Source organism: Lepisma saccharinum, chromosome 24, assembly GCF_977018435.1.
Source record: "Lepisma saccharinum chromosome 24, izLepSacc3.1, whole genome shotgun sequence".
NCBI lineage: Eukaryota > Metazoa > Arthropoda > Insecta > Zygentoma > Lepismatidae > Lepisma > Lepisma saccharinum.
The window spans coordinates 39,104,763-39,129,933 of NC_139252.1; the positions used below are offsets into that span (position 1 = coordinate 39,104,763).

General features: G+C 38.7%; 1 protein-coding gene across 1 annotated transcript in view; it reads left to right on the forward strand.

Moving 5' to 3' along the window:
- The window catches only part of LOC145977918 (venom allergen 5-like), a 119,439-nt gene that overhangs the window by 29,874 nt on the left and 64,394 nt on the right, over positions 1–25,171 (forward strand). The window contains exon 4 of the mRNA XM_083110233.1: positions 17,237–17,318. Coding sequence (XP_082966359.1) covers positions 17,237–17,318 — 82 coding nt within the window. The remainder of the gene's footprint in view (positions 1–17,236; positions 17,319–25,171) is intronic.

Below are 25,171 nucleotides of genomic sequence, written 5' to 3' on the forward strand. Positions count from 1 at the left end.
TCGTACGACCATGAGATGGGTGATGCCGCCGGATCTAGATGGTGAAAACTAGGAATAAATTGTCCTCAATTTAGAGTTAACGGTAATAGCAGCGCCTCACCCTACCCTAGGAAGCATTTCGTAAATCTAGCTCCTTGAAAGTCAGTTATAACTCCATTTAAAGTGAAATTTATCTCTTTCATGCGCATCAGGTTTGACAACACTGCCAGGATGGCCGTAGGAGGCAAGGAGAAATTCAATGGGCTTATGGAAGTATTATTTGATTTGTTCTCTTGGGAATATCAAACTTCCGATGGAATAGAAAATGATATCAACGGAAAGAGGGCGGTTTGAAGATGTATTTTACAAGCGGAAAAGTCGAAACCTCAATTTGATTAGCCGTAACTTGACGTTGAAATTGATTCCCCATAAGGAATACATGGGGTTCCGAAAATTCTTATTCATCATATTTTTCAAATATCGTGTCCAGTAAAAAATGCTTCCACTTGCAACACGGAGAGAAATTCATACTCTTGGATACACCCAGGGTGTTTCTTTAATAGCAGTGCCCATTCGGACGATATTGAAATAAATGCACAATTGGTGCGTAACTGTATCTCCTCTCCTTAAGGGACGTTTCATCTTGGGTTGTGTCTTGCAAAAGGCGGGGTTAGATCCGACGATCGAAGTGACCACTCAACTATATGGGGCCATATTACAACACAGAATGTCGAAAATAAAGATTACTAACTCAATATGTCAGTTGTAATTAAAGCATCTCGACAATATTCACGTTATAATTCACTGGTAAGAAAAGGGCGTTACTTGTTCCGCACCCTGTGTGTGTGTGTGTTTGGGGGGTGTATGTGTGTGTGTGTGGAGTAGAAAGAGAAGAGAGAAAGGGGAAAAAGACTTTTTCTCTCCTTTTCTGTCTCTTCTTTCCTTTCTATCTCTCTTCTCTCCTCTCTTTGTCTGTCTTTCTTTCTATACTTTTAACTTTCTTCTCTCTCTCTCTCTCTCTTCTTTCCTTTTCTTTCCTTCCTACAAACTTTTTCTACATATTTCTTTCTATCTTTCCTTTTCTGTTTTTCTCTCTCTATCCTACAACGTTCTTCCTCAACTCGCTCGTCTATCTTTTTATCATGTCTGCTCTGCGCAATGCATTTTGGGAACAAAAGTCTACCAACAAATATGGTAATGAGTATCGCGTTTAGGCAAAAACTAGCAGGTGAGAAAGTGCCACACCACTAGTTCATGTCCAAGCAGCAAAGCTAGCATGTAAATCTAGCCTCGTGTGATTCAGCCTTTAGAAACTGCCACCGAATGAAATCAATAAGGAACTGTCATCGAATGGGTTTTAAGTCCACTTTATGCACAGGTAGGCTAATCGGGACTCGATCTACAGTTTTAAGTAGAATCCGAAGCAGTATGTACCTCCACCGGATATCGAATCCGGGAACCTTTGATTACAAGGCGCCGACCTTACCACTATGCCATCGGGGAGGCCATCTGCCATAGAATGAAATCAATGAGTTACGTCACCAATAACAAGGTGAGAATGGGCCTTTTTACGTATCTAAGGAACTTTGTTCGAATGAAATCAAAAAGTTACGAGCTGCATGGGGTGGCCCTTCCACGTAATACACCCAATTGTCACTTTCACGTAGTACAACCTGGACTGTCTTTTGCAGACTAACAAAGCTCTGGCGACTGGTCCTATGGCCAGTATAATTCTGTATGTTGTCCTGTTGTTTGTGTGTCCCTTTACAGCCTCAGCTTTTAACTGAAGTCAGAATATTTAGCCGACATTACAGGAATTTTATTAGTAGACCTCGTATTTTAGTTTTTTTACCTATTTTTTCCTTTGCAGGTATGTAAGAAATAATAAGTTACGTCAGCGTTTCATTAAAAAACGAAACAACTGACGAAGTTTTATAGTGCCTGAAATAACCTATTTTGTTTGTTATTTTAGGTTTATGTGCGTAAATTAAACCTTTTTTTAGGTTCTTATATTTCTTTAGGTTTTACAGGATTTTTATATCTCACAGAGGTATTTACTAGGTTTGGTGGCGGAGTAATTCAATGACTGGCGTGTTTGAAACATGTTTTCTGTCTGTTTCCCTCCCTGCAAGTATATGATGTTTATCAATGCATTAAACAAAACAAAACTGTCTGACGTCACTGTTACCTGAAGACAGTGGCGGCGAAAGGGGACAGTTCCCCCCCTACTTTTTACCCCTGCACTATAGACTCTTAATGCTAAGCCTTGCCTACTAAGATAAAGTAAACTGTCCTTGTCCCCCCCCTCCTCCCAGTGGCGGTTGGCCAAGTGCAACAAGTGCAGATGTTTTCACCTAATTTTCAAATTAATATTGACATTTTTCATTTGCTTGTTAAATTAAACTATTTCCCAGCAGAACGCACACGATAATACTCAAACAATACGCCGCTCGGCGCTACGCACGTGAAGAGTTCGTCGTAGCATAAACAAACCAAGAGCAGACGCCGCCAGGTTGCGGAAGACTTTAGCCGGTTGTCATGGCAACGGTGACGTCACCTAGCGTTGGAATTGAACGGGTGTCGCCATCAAGGTGCAGCAGTTCTCTCGTCGACAGAAAACATTGCATCCAGTGGTTTTGGCAAAATCGTTGCTTTCTCGCGAGATCTTGTTCCGTGTGTGTGTTTCGCGTTTCCTATCGTGTGTTGTGTTCATGTGTTGAGCTGTGGTTTGTACAATGAACCCAGTAAATGACTTAGTGTGTAATTTGTTGCAGACAGCATTTTCCAGATGGACGGATGAAGACAAAAAAGACGTTTTAAATTGTGGGGGCCCACTGACACTTACTATTTGTTTTTCATTGCCTATAAATGTACTTCTTCACCTGTTATTTTAGGCACGAGCCGCTACTGCCTCCCCATTCTCAGTTTTGGCACCCAAACGTGTCTACTACCTGCACAGTCCCAAGTGCAAACTTCTGATCTGTGTGGCCTTGCTCACTTTCGCGTCAGTTTGGTTCTTTTTGGCATTCACGCCTTCCGATGTAATATTTCAGCATTCAAATTAGCAGTACTGACTATGTTTCTGTTGAAAGATAGTTTTCAATACATGAAATGATCCTCATAGACAAAAGGTGGAGTTTGAGTGTGGATAACGCAAAAAGATTCATGGTGGTCACTAAAACCATGATAAAATTCAACTATAATTCCTGGTTTTCAAGGTGAACTTTCCAAAAATTCAAGGATACAAACAGATGTTTTCTCTATTCCAACCTTACGTATTACCGACTCTCACCCTCCCTTCCATACACAAAAATATTGACAATATAAAGGGTTTGTATGATTCGAATGTAACAAAATATTTACCTAATCAACTGCAAGGTATATTATTTTGTAATAATCTTCCGTTTGTCAGATAGATTGTTCTGTAAAAGACACTAACAAAGTAAACGGATTGAGAAAATGTTGTTTTATTTTCTGTATGGGCTTTCTTTTTCATCCTCGAAAAAATGAATGAAATAAAAGCTAAACTGAGAGAAACTTGCCTCAGGGCATTTATAAACATGTATGAATTTAATGGGATATGGATTAATAAAAGTTGCAATTGTTGACGTCTACGGAGAAAAAAATGTAATAGAGAAAACATCCGATTGTACCTTATTTCATGTCTTGCCAAGATTCATGAATTATTTCTAGAGCCAATAATTCACGCATAATTTCCGGTGCCAATAATTCACGTGTAATTCCCGGAATTCGAGGAATTCCAAGTGAGTAGCCTCCCTGATATTGTGCAGCAAATTATACATACGTAATTAATTTTTCATACAACAAGTAACTTTTTCTAACAGCACAAGTGCAGTATTATAAAAAATTGTAAATCATTTTGAAAATGATATAGAGAAATGAAAATTTGTTTAGAAAATTAATATTTGGTTATTACGGTTCTTGTGAAATTTTGTTTTTAACGATTATATCTAATCAGTATATTTCAGGAATTGTATACCAAATTAAGTCTTTTTGCAACCTATTTCAGGACTTTTTGAGCCTAATTTAAGGTTTTTAGAACCTATTTTCGGATTTTAGAGCCTATTTTAGGAACCTTAAAGCACACTTTTTAGAATCTAAAAATCCGAGGTCTAGTTAGTAGTAATATTTTAGTTAAGGTAAGGGGTTGTACCCCGTATCATTTGACGGTACAAAATAGCCTAAGTGTCGACGCACCCAAAATTTTAAATTCATTCATTCATTCAAAAAGTTACGGTCATCAATAACAAGGCCAGAATGGCCTATTGACCTTTTTAGATATATCTAAGGAAGTACCATCGAATGAAATCAATAAGCTACGGTCGCTGTCCGCAAGGTGAGAGTGTCTTATTTGTGTTATGTATCTAATGTCTTCTGCCTTGTTACGGATAACAAGAACGCACAGGCCTCGTCTCTTCCGGCTACCAAGAGGCAATCGTGAGGCTACAGGGTCTTGACAGGACTCTTAGTATGCACATAGCGTTGCGTGGGTTTTTATCTTGTTTCCCCAAAGTAAGGACGATGCTTCTGCACTCCCCAAGGCCTCCTATTAAACCGTTTCCACTCTCTGGGAGCAGAAGATGAAGAACCGAGGTGTTAAGGCGATTTGCAGGGCAGAAGAGGCTGAAAACCTTGAGTAGAGTTCCTTGCAAGTCACGATTTTTGCGTTGGGTCAGAGTCGTCCAAGAGAGAGAGGGGGGAAGAAGCGTAGCCGTTCTCTTCCTATCAAGAACGTCTTGCACTCTCCCGGGCTTTAATGACACCCCCTCCCTCTCTCAAATTACCCCGGCAGTGTAGCCAACGTCTATTTCGTTCTAGGTGTCGAAGTTTGCTCATAGATGGCGCCGCAAGTAGACAAGCTGAAATTTCGCTTCATTACCGCGGGCTTTTTAAATAGATTTTGTGTTCTTGATTGATTGATTTAGATTATTTTACTTTTGGCTAATCGCGAAGATGACGATGATTGGTAAATTTCTTATATCGGACAAACGGATTTCTTCAAATTTACAGGAGAAATTACTTACCGAATGCAGTTTCTTTATAGTTGTGGAAGTGTTTTCTCGCATCGTTCATTGAATTTTGCCAGTAAATCATCTATTTTTCGATATAAATGTGTGACCGATGCACGAAAGCTGTTGCATCCATTTCCTTCCAGCCGGATGTTGCCTGTGTGTGATGACGTAATCACAGGTCAGTGTTTCCAAACACGTGTTTTTGTAACTGAAGAAGGTACGATTCCGAAAATGGTTTGTCGGGCTATGTGTCAATGGTTCGTGGGGCTATGCGAGAATGGTGTGTGGGGCTGCGAAATTTTTTTTCTATTTTTCTTTTAACTATTGTAAACTAAACGTGACCCAACCTAACATAACCTTACCGGAAATGGTCCGTGGGGCTATGTATGAATGGTTCGTGGGGCTATGCGTCAATGGTTTGTGGGGCTATGTAGGTATTTTTGGGTGCAGTGGGGTGGAAACACTGCATGCCGAGTACGGTAGTGAAACTGTGACCGCCATTTTGCGTGTTACCGAAGGCAAAAAGAAACGAAGAAAACTTACTCGATATGTCGCAAATAGAGCTTATTTCCGTGAAATAAGGGAAATACCACCTTCAGCAATGTTTCTCAATGCAGAATACGTAAGTACGAATATTCAAATTAAATGAACTAGCAAATTTCAGCCGTTTGTCCGATATAAGAAATATACCGTTCATTTCACTTCACTTTTCAGCTACTTTTAGCCAATCGCGAAGATGAGGATAAACGGTTATAAAATTAGATGGATGAAGGGACAATCACAAACATACAGGGACAACACAACACGAGGATATTATCCTGACTGCAAATGAAGACGCCGCCAGAACCTCGCTAGTCTGCAAAATACAGTCCAAGGTGTACTATGAAAAGAGGTTGACATTTTGGTTTTCTCAGAATGGGTCACCCTTTTCATCCTTGACGATATGATGAAATTGACGAAGGGACACTCACAAAGAACACCATGCACAGACTGAGATTCATACCCAGGACCCCTGGCGTCGTATCGCACTCTGCTAACCATTCGGCCACGGAGGTCGTCGAATAGATTTGTGTCAAATGTATGATTACATTTATACAGGGTGTCCCATATGTAATAGCGCAAACTGACACAGTTGAAACTACACGATAAGATAAGCAAAAAAGTCTCAGTAAACATGGGTCTGCAAACGAGCCGTTTCCGAGATAATTGCGAATGTGTGGTTACAAGCCGCCCCTGACTTCATTCCTTGTAAATATCGTCGTTGTTGGTAAAATGCTAATAATGAGTAGTTAGAAGCCGTCACTGATTGTATTTTGTAAACACCGAGTGCTTTACTCCTCGCGCGTTCCGAGGTTAGCTCTTTGTTTACAAAACAGAACATTTCCGAGAGATGGCGTTGGAATCAAACAGGATGGATACAATCAGTACACAGTCTAATCGTACTATGGGAGTCACGTCAGTTGTACTGTACTGCGTAGTGAAAATGGAACCTTACAGCAACGAAGAGTACATTTCACCAAATAGGACGACGTTTACAAACATTGAAGTCAGTGGCGGCTTGTAACCACACATTTGCAATTATCTCGAAAACAGCTCGTTTGCAGATCCATATTTATTGAGACTTTTTGCTTCTATAATCGTGTACTTTCAACTGTGTGAGTTTGCGCTATTACTTATGAGACACCCTGTATGCAAGCTGACAGCGTTATAATTACTCTAGACAAACAAAATGCCCCTTGTTTTATTCGCTAGGCACCTGGTCTTTAGTCTAATCTAAATTATTCCTAAACGTTTTACATAGCATATTTATTTATTTATTGAAATTTCCAGTACAACAAAAGCCACTTTAAACTGGAAACAAACAACAGCAAAACAGTATAGCCTAGTGTAAAAACAAAACAAAACAGTATAGCGTAGTGTAAAAACAAAACAAAACAGTATAGCGTAGTGTAAAAACAAAACAAAACAGTATAGCGTAGTGTAAAAACAAAACAAAACAGTATAGCGTAGTGTAAAAACAAAACAAAACAGTATAGCGTAGTGTAAAAACAAAACAAAACAGTACCAAGATAAACAGAGCTCTAATTCACAATATCATTAGCCTACTTATGTACAGTCATCGGCAATAAAAATGGGAGACATGGATCTTCCAAAACTCGCTTCCCTGTAAGGCGTTATGCGTGTTGCATAACTCTACAGCGGTAGTAGAAGTAGCCATTGAAAATTTGCTATTGAAATCCCCTTATTACCGTAGAGTTAGACAACACACATAACACCTTCCAGGGAAGCGAGTATTTCAGGATCATCTTTATTGTCGGTGACTACATTTTTTTTATATATATACTATATTTTGGCGATAAAGGACAAATAGGAGCTGAAGATATATATTTGGTTTGAGATGTTGTTAAACTGATTCGGTGGCCTATGAAATAAGGAACGTTGTATGAGTGAGTGTCTGGGAGTTGCAGCGTGGAAAGTATGTTGAAAAATAGCTGAACAATTGCTGTATCTGTTCCAATAAATATTTTCATTGCAATTGTGTTTCTTTTCCAGGGAAACTTACTTTCTGGACGGGTCTCGTATATATTTTTATTATTGAGGTTACGGCAATTTCTGTCTTTCACGCCTAACAACCAGGTGTGGACATATTGTTTGCATAGGCCTATTGCTTCTGTCTCCACCTACCCATCAAGAACCTCATTACACGTGTTTCTTATTGATTAAGAAAATAACAATATAGAAAATCGCTTATAGATGTTTGTATATATGTGGTTGAGTAGACTAACTGATGAAATTCATGATTGAAAAATCTAGAAAAAGAAAAAGAATGTAATATCAAGAAGCGACCCTTGGACTAATGTAATCGTCTTTCTTCTATCTATTATTCTTCCTCGCTTCTTTCTTTCTCCCTCTGTTTCACTATCTTTCTCCCAGTGTTCCCATTCCTCTGTTTCTCACTTTCTTTCTCGTATTTTCCTCAATTCCTCTATCTTACTTTCTTTATTTTTCCTGAATTCCTCTCTTTCTTCATCTGTTTCTCATTTTCTTTCTTCCTTCCTGAATTATTTTTTCTTTCTTTCTCTGTTTTCACTATTTTTCAATACCTACATCTTTCTTTCTTTCTTTTTCCCCAATTTCTCGTCCTCACTTTCTTCTTCTGTTTCTCCATTTCTTTCTTTTCCTCAATTCCTTTAACTATCGGCATCTGGTTCTTTCTCTTTCTTTCTCATTCCCCCAATTTTCTTTCTTCTCTGTTTCTCTCTTTCTTTTTCTATCCTTCCTTCTATTTAGTACAATGACGAGTGAAATTTCGTTATAATAAGTCAGAGGAAATTCATTTACATTATCAGACATTTGTCGGTTGTAAGAACTGTGAATTTTCCACATCTTGCGATATCCCCCTTCGCCAACGGCCTGTCCATCTGTCCGTTCATGTCAACAATAGAACAATTCGATATGTGTTGATTTCACGGAAACTACTACTGGTAAAAATATATAATTGCGTGAACTTAAAGAATATCAGGTGCTGGTATAGTGGTATATTCATTTTCATACGTCGCAACTGCAGCTCCAACCTGTTAATAATCCTCATTACCTCAAGTGGAAGCGTAACCCTTAAATGCGTAAAGCCTGTGCGCAAGGAACCTATTTGTGGTCTCCTATTGAACCAACATTTGAGGTTAACAGTATGTAAATATTTTATCATCCCCACAAGGGGATTTCCAATGTGCTTTGTTTAGCTGCACATTAAATCTGTATTAATGTCGTCTGCATACAAAATATATGCCAAAGGTTGCATCCAGAAAGTTCATCTTTGCGGGTGCGGATGCGGTTGCGGTTGAGGTTGCGGTTGCTTCTCCTGTATATATTTGCTGTCTCTTTCTCTTCCAAAATAAAATGTCTCGATAGTGGAGTATCGTAGGGAGGGGGTACTGTAGGATTTAAAAACATATGGACTTCAATGTCTGGAGATATAATTATTCTGCTGCATTTCCCCTTTTCATGATTGCTTCTACTATGATTTTCATCAGTTGAGGATGCTCTTATGAATTTCCCTATCGGCGTGTAATCAAGGAATCCTGGGTTTGATCCCTGGTGGAGGCATATAGTGTGTCCGGATACCAATTTACTGTAGATCCAATCCCGATTTGCATATCTATGCACAAAGAAAATTGAAAATATTTTTTTCCTTATGTACATTTCTGACATTTTACTTATATATTTTTTTTTAAATTGTGCACAATGTGTCCTACTTTTACCTTATATTAATTTATTGGTATTGCATTTTTCTATTTTCGTTATTTTACGTCTGTTTGTCTACCTCGGAATTATAATCTTGGTGCATTACGCTAACCACTCTGCCACGGAAGCTGGTAAGTGTAATTTGCAATTGTTACCGATTCCACAGTAATAGTAATCATCACAGGCTTCGGAACACGAGAAGGTAGAATTCCTCAATTATTTTTTTTACAATAATCTTTACATAGAATGTGAATGCGCTTTCAGTCTCATTTTCCCAAGAATGTACCGAACCCTCCCCATCAGTCTAACATTAACATTATAAGTTTAAAGGTGAACAATGTTTAAAGAAATCCTTGTTGATTCCAATTATTTCAGTTCAGTTTCATAATTTATTTATTTCCTTATGATTCGTCTCTTCCGTGTGCAAAGCTGTGGTGTAATTATGGGGATCTATGGGGGCCGACTCCCTTCCTCGGCCTTCCGAAATGTCCTCTAATTGGTGCGAGAGGTCCCCGGGGATATAAGGGGTGATATTCTCTGAGGGCACTTAACTTTCAACCTCTCTTTCCACGTAGTCTGTGTGGTCCTCCATGTTGGTTTGTGATTGCCCCTTCACCCATCTCATTACCATCCATTCCCATCGTCGGATTGCCCAAAAGTGTCAGGAAAGCGGCGTTAAATAAACTAAATTAAATCAATTTTGGTGTTGATCAGTGATGTGCGTTTACGCGTGAGCAACGATAGTCTACATTCTACACGTAGACTATTTTATACATGTACATGACGTAATCTATGTAAACAGCATGGCGAAAGGTGATAACTTAGCAAAGGGCGCCGTGGAAGTAAAACAAAATTACACTGCGTATCAGTTGCTGATGTGTGAGGAGAACTTTTCATACGCTCCCTTCCAAATTTGAACAATTTCTCACCTAGGAAAAAACCTAATATAGAAATATTCTAGCATTTTATGGGGAAAAGCCTAACGTTGCCTCACGACTGCCATCTGTTGGGTTTTTTTGCATACTATTTATCTTCTTCCATAGTTGATGATAGAAGAGAAGATACATTTTGTTGTAAATTGGATTCTTTTAAGTTCATTAGGAACCAATATAGTTGAAAATGTCACTTTTCTTTCATGAAAGCCTTGAAAATTAATTTTAATGCATTTTAGATTGTCTACGTAGTCTATGTAAACTACAACCCAATGTAATCTACGCGTAGATTACGTGTAGACAACGCATGTAGACGTAAACTTATAGTGTACGGCACATCAATGGTGTTGATCCAGCATCTAAGGAGCATTGGAGACCTACTTCAGACCAATAGTGCCGTGACCCGAGCTCGAAAAGTCACGTGTCACTCAACAAGAAGCCGTATGGCAAACCCTGCTCCTAGAGGGCTCTTGCAGTAGGAGTTGAGATGAGGTTGTAAGATATTCGGCCTGAAGCATAAACATTTGCACGGAGGAAACTTTTAAAAAACAAACATAAGCAACCCCTTAAATTCGATCATAAATTCGCCACTGGTCCAAGAAAAGAATAGTGGATTTAAGTAGGAATACCCAAAGGCAAAGTTAATCTATAGACGTGGTGCTGTTCACCGCATCATATTTTTAAAATTCAAAGCTATATTGGGATTCTACAGACAATAATGTTAATAATTATGAAAATACAGCCTAAACTGTAATATATCCAACATTATTATTGGGCACAAGAAAATTTTCATCCAGGAACGAAATCATGGTTGGTCCAGAGTAGGCAACTCTGCCAAACAAAAATAATAATCTCTTGAGAATAATTTTCAGAGTTGCAAGTCCTGCATAATTACGATGCGGAACATTAACGAGGCAAAGAAAAAAATTGAGACGTCAGTGCCTACCTACACATTCAATCATGAAAACCTTGACCAATGAAAGTGGAAATGCTCGGTGACGTCATATTTGCCGAGCGAACCATTCTCGGATCACCTTGATGTTGGGAGTATACAAGGAAAGTGGAAGAAAACAAGACTGCCCCAAGGAATAAAGATGGGGGCGGGGGGGCAGTCTGGGAGTTATCAATGAACTCCTCTTGATTCAAATGTTCACCAACCTTGAAGGCGGACAAACTACAGCCGGATTACGTAACGCAGGTGAGATGAGAGTTGTGATTACTAGTGGCTACATCTATCGACAATGACAAGGCGATCGTGATGTTTGCATAAGTCTTTTCACGCCTCAAAGTTAGCACAAGAGACGAGGATCCGTATTCTTGCATAAACACTCATGAATCGAATTCAAAGTGTTAATAAGAGAAGGTTATGCATGATGTTAAAGCACGCTAATTGTCTTTTTATCTATATACGAGGGTCATTCGAAAGCTAAAAGTGCTTTTAATTCCAGAATTTGATAACAGATGGCGTCATTTCCACGGTCAGACTTTCATATTACTGTAACATAAAAGAATCATCCCCAGACACAAAACTAACTAAATTTAAGTGCTTTTAAACAGCACGCCTCGAAAAGATATATAATATTAGAGAAAATTTAATTTTTTCTTCAAGAAAAAAATGCTTAAATATGAACTAACGCTGAACTATATTATACAAATGAGCTGAAAGATCATTTTATGACTTGTCTAAACGAATTTAAGGAAATACATCGTTATTCTTGATGCTCAGATTGAAGAAAAAGTTCAAGACGTTACTGTGGATGTGAATATAAGGAAAATGATCTTGAGAAAACTATAGGCTTGTGGGTTGTTAATTTATATTAATCCCAGGACGTTGTCGATCTTGTTCATCAAATGGAGTCCTAAGGAATGTAGCTCCAATAGTGATAAATCTGTTTGAGTAAGAAAAATTATAATTAAATTAAATATTTATGTATATAGTACAGCTTGATCAAGATAAGAATGCCCTTGTATCGCGTAGTCGAATTTTTAACCGTAAGCGAGTAGTTGGAACGTATACCCCGCAAACAGCTGCTGCATTCTTCCAGTGTTCCTGCGTTGCCAAGTTGCGCAGCTTTATCAAAAAGTATGATAGAAGGGGAAGAGAGAGTAGAAAACAAATGACTGACTTTATTTCGCGAGTTTGTCGGAGGCATTCTTCAAATCACAGTGTTTGCTTTCAAAATTATCAAAAGCTTCTGGACATTTTACGCATCAATTTTTAAACAAGTGACACACTTTGCAATGCTATGTGTGTGTACTTAACACAACAAAAACAAGTGACACACTTTGCTATGCTATGTGTGTGTACTTAACACAACATTCTGTGGTTTCTCCGGCTGGTCACACTGACAAAATGTGATTTTTAAGATGCTGTAAATTGCATCTGATCATCGAAATAGAAGTTGCCTACACTAAAATGTTACTGTTCAATAATTTTGAAATTCCGCATTTTATTTGATTTTGTTTTAAAGTTCCCTTTATGCGCAAAAAGGATAATGAGGACTGGGCCTACAGTCTAAAGTGGTATCCAAACTACTATGTTCCTCCACCAATTCTGCACTTTAGTTTTATTTTAGAAGTACTGTTTTAGTATTTTTCCATATTTCTACTTTACACATTATATTGTTAATTAGTTTATTGTAATTTGCCACTATTACTATATCGTATTGAGCAAAATAATGTAATCTAAAATTTAACATATTTTCAAAATTTTTTTGGAATGTGTACGATTGTTTTTACTTCAAAATTTAAACTTCCTATTGCCGGATAATATATCCATGTTTGGTTTTTGTAATAACTTTGTGAATATCAAAATACATTTTTAATTAAAGATGTGGCACACACACAGCGAAAGTCTAATAGCGTGGTGGGAATCATCGTAGCATATAATGGAATGACTATATTTCACAATAGTTCACGTTGTCGCCGCTTGGCGGAGTCGCATGCTGCCAATACCGTACAATCAAGAGTCGACTTTATTTCGTCGAGGTAATGCCGTACCTTGATTGCAAATCAGAATTGAGACTAAATGCTTTTAATTGGTGCATTTACTGCTTTCGGGAAAGAGCAGATTGGCCGGTACCACCTTTAAGCAAGCGCCATAATGGCGCTATGCATCACTGTCATTCGCTACGTAACTTCGATGATTTGTGAACTCAGAACAGCTTTTCTCTTATTGATCATGCATTGTAATGACGTCACAACCCCCCACTTCCCCGTCCACCCGATTTCTTTAATGTTCTCGATCGGCCATGAATCAAACGTGGGAACACACAAGCACCTTGTACCGCGCTATGCAAGACTGCAGAATAATCAATCATTCTTGTCTTCGACTGCATTGTTGCCATTTGCTGTGCACGGTTTGTGTGTGTGCTTCATTGTTTCGATGCAAGCTCCTTGATGCTTTTCTTCCACATTACCTTTTCTCTCATGTTTCGGGCAAGGTCCACCCCATCCTCAAACATTTCCTGCAAGCACGGAAGAAATGCTAGAATGGTTCTGTTAACATTAATCCACAATTCCCTTTCCTTTCAGAACCATCATTTTCCGTGCTATCAAGTATCTGCCGTTACCAAGTTTGAACTTGATCGTAAACATTACTCATATGTTCCATGACTAAGAATCAGGATACGACATGTTGATAGTTCATTGAATGTGCCAATTTATATTTTAGTTATTTTACGTCACTTTTCTACCTTTTGGGCTAATCCAGTGGCGTGCATATAAGGTAAGCTACCGAAGCATTGCTTCGGAATACAATATGCAATAACGTAACAATATATTATGTCATTATAATCACACGATTATTCAATAATATCTAGATAAACCCGTCACATTTCTTCGCTACAAATAGATCACATACAGTCCGGCCAAGGAAGACGAAACTACCTGGAAAGGACGATTCCAAACGCGAGAGGGGAAGCAGGGAGAAACACTCGCCGAACTACCATGTGGTATTTCGCTTGTTGTGTTTATTACCGCTTTCTGTGTTGTGTTTGTGATTTGTGATGGCTCTTACAATTCGCAAGAAACCGTTTCGAAGTAGAATAACGGAAATTTGGACTTTAAAATACCGTTGAAAATGTTATAAACCATTTAGGTACTACATTTATATTTATAATACTACATACAAAAATACTATTATTAGTGAATACTATCCTGGTTAATGATGTGTACATTTCTGCTAATTATGATATTAACTAAGGAGATCAATTTAATTGAATGAACAAAAATAATGCTACTGGTTTACAAACAAGTACATCTAATAATGTGATGTGATGATACTTTCCTCATATATTCTGTTTGCTGATATAGTATATGGATGGCTTTAATTTCGTTCTGAACCCTTACATAATTCGTAAACATCTCTCTATGTATTTTGGCGGCATGTTACTACGTTCAAACTTCATTGTTATTTCCACAGCAGACAATTTTCAAGGAACCCGCTTCCTGCCCAAAGTGCCTTCACCCCTATTTAGCCACTGAACGCGTCCGGTTGGCGCATGCGCACTTCCATACATGGTCTCGTCTAAGGCAGCCAGACTACCAGTCTCTGCACGGCTGCACTGAGGTTGAGCCGAAGCAATCTTCCTCTCGCATCGGTTAAGCAGTGGCAGACAGTTGCGCGCGCACCTCAAGGTCACGGGCCGTGTGCGTGTATTTCTTCTGCAACCGAAGCTAGCATCGGACAGGGAGTTCGAGAGTGTTTCAACTCTTATTGTTTTCGGTTTTCCTCAGTTTACGGGTGTGGTTTGCCGAATGTATATGAAAATATGTGAAGGTACCAGTTAGTATCTAGTAATATAGGACAATGTGTACTATAAAAGAACTTTTGTCCAAGCCGTTTTCTGCCCGTTCTTTCTCAGAAAGAAATGAGATAATTAAAAATGGCCCGCCAACACAAGAACTACCGGACTTGGTTCAAACGACCAGTAAATTCACTAGACATTTTAGTGTAATATGTATACCAAATGTGACTGGTTAGCCGATAGCGCTGAGCTAAATGCGTTGTTTTGCTGGTATTGTCTGTTGTTTGGAAAGGATAGAAATACTTCTTGGACCAAAACTGGGTACATGCATTTGGGAAATTTAATGAAATGAATAGCCGAGCAAGTCTGTTTACTTGAACAGACCGGTAATAGCGACGAATGTTGTCTCGATCAAGCAGACAGGCCAATATATCTAATTAAGTGGGCATTGGAGCAGATTTACAGGGAAGTTATTTTCACAACTCTACCTCTAGTGAGTTCTGATACCAGTAAGTTAAAGCATATCCCGCTACTTCCCTTCCACACAGGGCACTCGGCCAGTCTGCTTGTTATTGATAGAATTTACAATTTCTGCCGCTACTCACCTAATGGCGCTGATAGCCGACTCGTCCGCTCCTACCGATTACGCTCTAAAGCAGGTGAGCTTACGATTCAGATGATTGTAAGTTAAGTACGGCGGTAGGAAGCTGACCTGGTGGGCAGGAGGAAATAGTATTAATTTAGGATGGGCAGATATAATAGTCAGTATATGAGTTATTATATAAACATTCATTCTCTCTCTCTTTCCCACTCCTGATTTATCCGTATTTCTTTTTCTTTTCTCTCTCTGTCTGTTTCCTTTTCGTTTAGGTCTTCTTATTTATTTCTAGCATTCTTTCTCTGTTCTTTTTAACCCTTCCCTTTCATTAAATCTTCCTGTGCCTTTTAGGTACCTGTTGCAAGATTTCTGTTAAATGAACATGATGTAACACACAAAATGATTCTCATCATCCCCTTGTGATGCGATTAGATATTTACCTGGTTTCAAATTTCAAACCCACATGTCTGTTTGCATAATGCCATGAAAGTGCTGACCAGACTTTTTATTACTGACATATTTCATGAACAAAAAACGGATTATTTATAGAAAATTGATATTTTCTGCAAAGTCAGTCCATTAGTGGAAATTGTGATCCTGCATTGAGGGTTGCATGTATGTTCAGGATAAAATCCTGCTTTTCGAGGGCTCGTAGTGTCGTCAGTGAGTTGTTGCCACCACAGGCGTGCACACGGGGGCACAAGGGGGAGGACAAATGCCCCCCTTAATCATGGACGTCCGCAGAGGGGTAAACGAGGCATATTACTCTGATAATAGGTGTTGTCCCCTCAAAGAACATCACTTGAATTTGTAATTTTCACATTCTTGCATCCCCATTGTAATAATTAATGTTAATTACTGAGACAGAAATCACATTACATTTCAGAAGTATGTACTTTTAGGTTGACATTCGTTTTCTAAAGCGGAGATGTGGCTATCCTTGCCCCCCTCACTTCCAGACGTCCATGTCTCTATATTATTACACTTTCACCTACAAATTTGGTGTAGAGGAATCATATTGCCGTTATTAAACGAAGCTAATGAAAGTTTAAAACAACTCCCGCTTCGATCTATGGTAGCCTTTTTTTTATTCGTCAGTTATGCTGCCTCTACGTTGCTGCATTTAATATATATATATTACGCCTAAAATTGCACTAAGGGGATTTTCGGTGGGCTCGGACACACACTATATATACACATTTAGGTATACACGTCCTCTTTCATACCCATCAATACATTAAAACAATGAGATGAAATGAGGTTTTCTTTCCCGACTGAACTTTCATCAAAGCTTTTGCCCCCCCCCCCCCAATCAGAGGGTCTGCGCACGCCTATGGTTGCCACTCACTGATAAATTGGCTGTATTGAATAATTATCTCGAGGTCTGTGTAAAACAACCTGATTTCATCTTTCCAGATATAGTAGTTTCTGAGATATGTACTCACATTTACAGACCCGTGTTTAAAGGTAGCTTGTTTTCAACTTTAATGAGCAGCATCACAAACGTAGAAGAAGTATAAACGACTTACCTCAACCACCTGGAGATTTGCCAAACAAATTTCGTAGCCACAAGTGTTAAAATCCTGCAAATAGAATCAAAATGGATAAATAGACACACACAGAAATAAGATTTAATGTGACATTGCTTAAATACATCACTAATAAGACCCAATTTAATATGACAATGTTTGCATTTATTTTCAGGTTTGGGACGAGGAGTTGGCAACAATTGCACAGCGTTGGGCAGACCAGTGTGTTCTTGGACACGACACAGCTAGGAATGTCCGTAAGTATCCTTTGAGTCCGTAGAGTTCGCAAAGTTTATGCTCAGATAGATTAATAGGGACAGTAGGATCCCAACTACTCCGATACGTCTGAAAATCCGTCCAGGGCTCAGAAAAGTAAATTTGGGAGCATTTCAATAGATTGTATACAACAGCATAGAACAGACTTCAAGTAAACGTTAATAAACCGTAGCACTTTCTACGATGGAGTTGAGTTGGGTTTTGCCTCTGAACAGACGTTCTTTCTCTTGCCTTCTATCTTTACGTCTCTCTCTCTCTTTCCTTCTTTTCCTCTTTATCTCAAACCCTTTCTCATCCTTCGGTCAATCTTTGTGTCTTACTTCCTCCTTCTTTTCCATTTTTTGTATCTCCTCGGTTTATTTTTCCATCTTTCCTATATTTCAAGTCTTCTCTCTTTTCTTTTTTCATTCTTCCATTCTCTCTCTCTCTCTCTCTCTCTCCTTTCTTTTCATTCTGCCATCTCTGTTTTGTTTTTCCTTTGTTTGTGTTTTCCTCTCCTCGTTTCTGTTATGCCTGTCGCTATTTCTCCTTCCAATCTCTTTTCCTATCTCTCTCTCTCTCTCTCTCTTTCTTCTCCTCCATATCTCACACTCTTTCTGTCTTACTTCCTTCTTCTTTCCATTGATCTGTTTTCCTTCGGTTCATTTTCCTCTCTGTCTTTCTGTCACTTCTTGTCTTGCTTCTAATCTTCCTACTTACTCTCTTTCTGCCCTGTATCTCTCGTTATTTAAGTTTGTCCTCTCACACATTTCACGTGCCAATATTTTAACACGGCCGCAACCCAGTTTAAGTTGCATCGTACTTTCAAGTAGTGTTGTTATAATTTACATAATTGAAAATAATTTGAAGCAGAAAAATTACTTCCGTGGTGATTCTGCTTAGATAGCGTTCTGTAAAACCAGGAATCGTGTGTCGAAACGTAATTTTATTCACCGATAGGTCAATCGGAACAAGGTATTGAAGTTTAGAATGTGATCTGTACCACTAAAACGACCCCCCGTAGTCGAGAATGGAATCCTGCCTAATCCATTTCTACCGCCGCACCCGTAATGATTCTTAAATAATGAATCAAGCTTTAAGATTCGGTCCACGGAGACGCTTTCAATCTAATTGAATAGCTCCACAAAAGGACAAGAGAAAGTAATTACCCCTTCAAGTATACGGTTGATAACTGCTGTAATAACTATATGATATTCTAAAGATTGAATTAACACAAAAATCAATGCCTTCACCATTAGTCATGGCTCATTTGCAGTGCCAAGACCCAAGACCCTTCCTCTCTATTTTACAAGTCCCTTCTACGTCTTCTACCTTTCCTGTAAGTGAGGGGTATTGAGAAAAAGAAGCTGATGTACAAAAAAAATTGGCTCGCATTGATTTTCTACATAAAGGAAAGAGGAAATTGGATGAGGGTGAGAGAGGTTTTGGAGATTCCAAAAGAGGCTCCAGCAGGGAAGGGTTTAGAGATGCCGGATGCAGTTCTCCAGTACTATGCTATTTCTTTCGTTCCAGTCACCGGATGTTAGGATTTTTCTTGCTTATATAAGTACGTAACTTTTCGTCAAACGTATTTAGTTGGCATGTAGTAAATTTAAATTTTAAAAAATCCTGTTTACCCTTTGTTGTGATTCTGTTTTATGTTCACAGTTGGCTACGAAAATTATTAATAATAGTATGCAAATAATCAAAGACTAACAATATGTTGTTCTTGGTCTATTAATCTTGCATTTCTAGGTTGATATTTACATTAATTTCTTTCTCAGAACAGGTAGTTTTTACACAGATTTTAGTGTTCTCAACTAGAAGTACCTTTGTAGCACATTTTAACCCAATCTTTTCATAATTATTATTACGTGACAGGTGATTAGCATGTACCCCTCCAGAAATATACAAGATGATCCATAATTCCCTCCGGAATTTCGAACGTTTATAATACAGGAACTATAACACACACAGAAAAAAGGTGCATATCAGTGCATAAAGAATCTCTCCAAGTTTGCACTCGTAATATTTATGTATTTATGGATAGGTGCCCGAACCGACCTCGGTGGCGAAGTGGTTAGCGTAGCGCGCTACGGTTCCGGGTTCGAATCGCGGTCTGGACATGGCTGTTCCTTGTGAGCATCCTCTCATTAGTTTCATCATATCATCACTCATTCTCATCTTCGCGATTATCCAAACGGTGCAGAAAAGCAAAGTAAAATAAATCAAAAATAAAGATAAACGTGCCCGATAATCGCGGATGTACTGTATGTTGTTCTTGAAAGTTCGGTGCAGAAATTAGAGCACGCAGCGGTAGAGGACAGGCGCAAAGAGGTAGAAAATTTCTTTTAAAAAAGCGCCACATGTGTACACACGTACGAAGTATAGATGGTAAAATATAGATATACTAATTTTCGTATCCGAGTGGAATGTATTCTAAAAATGAACAGTAACACGGTTTGCAGGGCAAAAGCGGTTCTATGTATTCACTTTTACAAATGCATAAGTTTGGAAGCAGTGCCGGATCTACAAATCTTGCCCCCCCCCCGCAAAATATTACCAAAAGCCCCCCTCTACCTACCTTCACAGACACACACACATTATATATACAGGGTGTCGCAAAACTCTTTCAACAACGCTTGGCTGCTGGTAGATATCATAAAAACAAGTAACTTTTCCCTACAAAGTTTACCTCGAAAGCGCTTAGTTTCTGCGCTGTAAGCGCTTAAAATCTATCCTGTACGTATGCAACCCAACACAGCAAACGCTTGCTCTGACATAACTACCAGGGGCGCGTGGCAGGGTTGCCACTAGCGTTCCTCGGTAAGAGAGACGACTTGAAAACAACAACTTGGGAGTCTTGCCTGAGCAAAATCCAAAACATTAATGGTACTTGCGATGTTGTAAGAAGCATTTCGAATCCAAGACCCCTGGCATCGTATCGCGAATGTTCTAACCACTCCGCCACGGACCCCGACTTTCAATTTAATGAAAAACGTCGTTTAGGCATAAATAAATTCACACATTAAAACTAGTGCTTATTGAAAACCAAAGCCAAGAAATGCATACTTATATCAATCAAGCGCTGAACTGTAAAGGGCACTCGTATTACACATTTGCGTGTTATTTACATTTGTTCGTTCGTGGATTTCCCCTATCTCACGTGTCCCTTGTAATTGTTGATATTGCATGATACACGAAACACTCCGTGGTGATGTGGTTAGCACAGCTCGCTACGGCGCCAGGTGTCTCAGGTTTAAATCCTGGTCTAGACATTGGTGTCATTTGTTATTTCATCATATCATCCTCATCTTCGCGATTAGCCAAAGGTGGCAGGAAAGTGAATTAAAATAAACCAAATCAATCAATCAATTATGGAGATATTTTAAAATGAGTAATCTTGAATTTCAGTCTGCTCATTATTTGTCTTGGTCAGTTTATAAATACTGTCAATGCTTCTTACAACATCGCAAGTACCATTAATGTTTTGGATTTTGCTCAGGCAAGACTCCCAAGTTGTTTTCAAGTCGTCTCTCTTACCGAGGAACGCTAGTGGCAACCCTGCCACTCGCCCCTGGTAGTTATGTCAGAGCAAGCGTTTGCTGTGTTGGGTTGCATACGTACAGGATAGATTTTAAGCGCTTACAGCGCAGAAACTAAGCGCTTTCGAGGTAAACTTTGTAGGGAAAAGTTACTTGTTTTTATGATATCTACCAGCAGCCAAGCGTTGTTGAAAGAGTTTTGCGACACCCTGTATATATATATATATATATATACACACGTATATATATATTACACATATATAATGTCTGTGTGTGTAATTCTTGATCTCATGTTGACAAACTCACATACGAGGGCCTACAGGGTGATTCAAAAGTCCGTTAACACCCCATATAAAAAGTAAAGGAGTTAATATGGGTACAATTGGTCATGATAGAAACAGGTTAGGCTTAGGGGGAACCACATTGGTGTGTTCCAAGCGGACGTCCACCATATTAGTGGCCGCTAATTCAATTGAATTCAACTCATTTTTTTTTTAAATGGGAAGGGGGTGATGTGCATAGGCCCCGATTTCTTAAGAGATTTGGGGGGGGGGTAAAGCTAAGTAAAGCATAAATACTGATTTATTTCTGTTTGCGGGAGAGGGGCAATTTTTTTTCCGTAATGTGGGACCTAATACACTTGAATTAACCTTGGAAAAATAGTAATTGCAATAACTGTCTTTGACAACAAAACATATATATCAGTGCACATCGAACTTTATTAGCTGGACAAAAAAATCACTGCACTTGATTATGTAATTATACAACATAATACTTTACATGTAACTTTTAACTGAGAATTTTTTATCATATTCTGTTTATAATACTTATTCTTCCAATTCCTTATAGGAGTTTAATATCTTCACACATATTTACATAAAAAAGGAAGGGCCAAGATAAAATTTTCATCTGGGCGAGCGATTTTTGACATTTCCGAAGGGAAACAAAGGAGCGTATTTTGCAATGGACTGGCTCATTGAAGAGCATGAAGACTACAGTATTCCCATGCTTCTTCCGCTGTTCTCGCACATATTCATTCATAATGTGCCATGCGTTTTCCTTAATTCATTGTCAGTTTGAGAAAGGAAATACTGAAATAGTAAACGCACAAGCACAAGAAACACCCTCAAACTGAGTGATAGTCCCACATTATTGATTCTGCCCATTTCATAGCAGAATCCTGCGTAATTTCCCACCTGTTGTGTGCGAGGTTTCTGTGTGCAAAAGTTATGTAATATGTTGGATATGCATTCGGCCCCTTATAGGGGGTAAAACGAGAACTGGATGGGCCCGGGTCCTTCTGCCCCTCCCTCCCGGTTTCGGCACCGGTTGTGATATATATATATATATATATATATATATATATATATATATATATATATATATATATATATATATAAAACTTTATTTTCTCACACCTGTAGAATGATACATTTGTTACAATCATGCAGTCAAAAACTGTTTCCTAATTTAAGATAGGTTGAAGAAACCTTCACCACAGCATTTTCTCGTGAAATTGTAGTCGGATTTGATCTAAGGTCGGACATTTTCCAGCTTTGTCCCCGCAAAAAGCTGATCCAGGGTTGCAGGTTGTAGATCTGGCACTGGTGGAAGAGAAAAGCTGTCCTGCGATCAGCTCTTTTTCGTGGTCCTTTTCCAACAATTAGGAACATGTACGTCATGGAACATAGCTAGCAACCTTCATTTAAAAAAACTGATTTGTAGTGACAGCTCTTAATACCAAAAATGGATGAACGTTATCGGGAATTCAATTACGGAAGGACATGGAGATTATGAAGAGAGGGTGGGTCGATTTTTGAGTCGTTGAAAGTGCTTTCGTGAAGCTATGTCAATCATCGTGGCCTTACTTTTTCTTTTTTTTTAATAAAATGGATGGCCTTATTAGTGCTGGAAAAAGTTTGTTAATCTAATTTTTAACTTCTAAAATGTGCCAGTTATCTGTTGAAGACTTAATCCTCGGTTTCTAAAAGATGCAAAGACGTTTCGGGACGAATTTGTCACATTAAGACTTCTGTGTGGTGGTCAATGATTGTCCTCCGATCCATAGACCCCGACTTTGGGGGGGGGGGGGGGCACTCTTTACCCCACCCCCAAATTCACGTACAATCAACAGCAAATGAATTAGGAGAAAAAGGATTTTCTGGACGAAAAATGAGTTGGCAATGCTGCGAACACCGAGGCATTTGTGATAAGACGCTTGAAGAGCCTCAAGCAAAGTTTTCTCAACGCACAACTTCAGTACCGAAGGTCATGTCGATTGGCAACTTTCGGGAGCATGTTGTCTGTCTACCTCTACACAGTTCTCCCCAAATGCCTGTTTGAAAATGATCTGGTGTTCACTTTTTTTTTCTTTTGGCCAACGTAGTTCTGACATTGCAGTAATGTTACAATATTTTTTTTTATTTTGCTTTTTTACCATGACACATTTATAATTTGTCGCAACTATGAGGATGGATGATAATTACATTAAATTGAGAAGGAAACACTGCAGAGATAGAACTCCATGCTGAGACCAGGCCTCGAACTCGGAAGCAAGAGCTGGGAAGTTTAGTCATATCGTTCTAACTCTCGGCCACGAGTTAGCTTATAATTATTTGTAATTGCTCAGGAGTATTTAATCGTATATTCATACCCAATATCTATTTCTGGACACTTAATTTATGAGTGGTATTAGATCCAAAATGTGTTCGTCGGGAGAATCCGCTTTTTGTTTGACGGGCCTTTGGGGAGGCACATCTCGTTCATATCCGAGAAACAATTAGAGTAAAAATTGACATGTGTGAAAGTTTAAGAAATGTGTGAATGAAGGGGGATACTACCGAATAGGTGTATTCCTTTTTTAAAAAATGCCGGCCTGGGCATTGTTTTTTGTGTGCTTTTATCATATCATGACTCATCCTCATCGTCGTGATTCTTTAACAAGATGTGTTCACCTTCGTGAGGGCAGACCTCACCCTCACCCTCCGGAAGACTTGTGAGGGTGAGGGCTACTGCGATGTCGGAGGGTGAGGGAGTTCGATTCCAAATGAACATCTCTGCTTTCAATACGTCTAGTATCCGCATATTCTGCAACAATGCAACTTGCGATCAGTAACTAACTATCGCAAATTTTGACTAAGTAATTTTTTCAATCCACGTTTTGCATAGAAAAGCTAATCGGGATTTGACATACGTTGTAAAGTGAGATCCGAACCACTATGTGCTTCCACCGGGTATGGAACCCGGGACCGAAAGAAGTAAATAGAAAAAACGTGGCTCTACAGCCCTGGAAAGGCCTTGGCCTATCTCCCGACTGCCAGTCTCCCTCCCACAATGAAAGAAGTAAATAGATGAATAAATAGTTCAAAATTGAAATTATATACACAAGTATTGCTTTCAGTTATCTTCACATGCTCTAGAGCAAATTACGGATCTGCATTACAGGGAAGATTCACGAAGACCCATACTCATTTGATATGCAATGATCGAGATGGAAATTTCTGTGAGGTGGATGCTGTATCGATCCTTGAAAATAGGGAGGAGATGTTTGGTGTATTGTTTCGCATAATTTGTAGGTAATTACAAGAGATCTGAGATACAAAAGTAAGTAAGTAATCTTCATAGGTATAACATACAAATCTATCATATTCAAATTTTACGATATCACGGGTATCACCAGAAAACCAAACATACCAAATTTTGGAGAGTAGGAGCTAGTAAGTGAAATATATTTCAAGTTGATGATTCATATTTGATAGAAATTCTATTGAGATGTCAAACCTGAAGCCCATAGTCAAGTTGTATGATGAAAGGATAGAGGATAAGCTTCAATCAAACTTAGTATATGCTCACAAACAAAAATGGCGACTGAGTGACCTAGAACAACGCAAAGCAAAGAAAGCACTCGATAATTGGAAGAAAGAATGAGTTACAAAGGCGAGAAAAATGTATTTGCTTTTGCAAACTCGACTTTAGTTTGCCTGTTCCAAACTGAAATGCCATATTTTGAGACCATTGTGTCACATGCTAAATTAATGCAGCCTTGTAAAAATCAGAGTTCAAAATGTTTCAAAGAAAATAAATATATTGTCTCTAGGGAAAACAGAAAGAAAGAAAGGACACTCATTCAAAAAAAAAAAAAAATAAACTTGATTTCCAATGTTTCAAATAATGTTGACGTGTGTTCAGTAATGAGTCCACCAGCCATTGTTGTCAATTACCTCACGTAATCTTCTGGTCATAGATTCAACAAGTCTATGACAAATACGTGGCCTGTTCTGTATAGTTCTCCATACGTCATACACATGGCC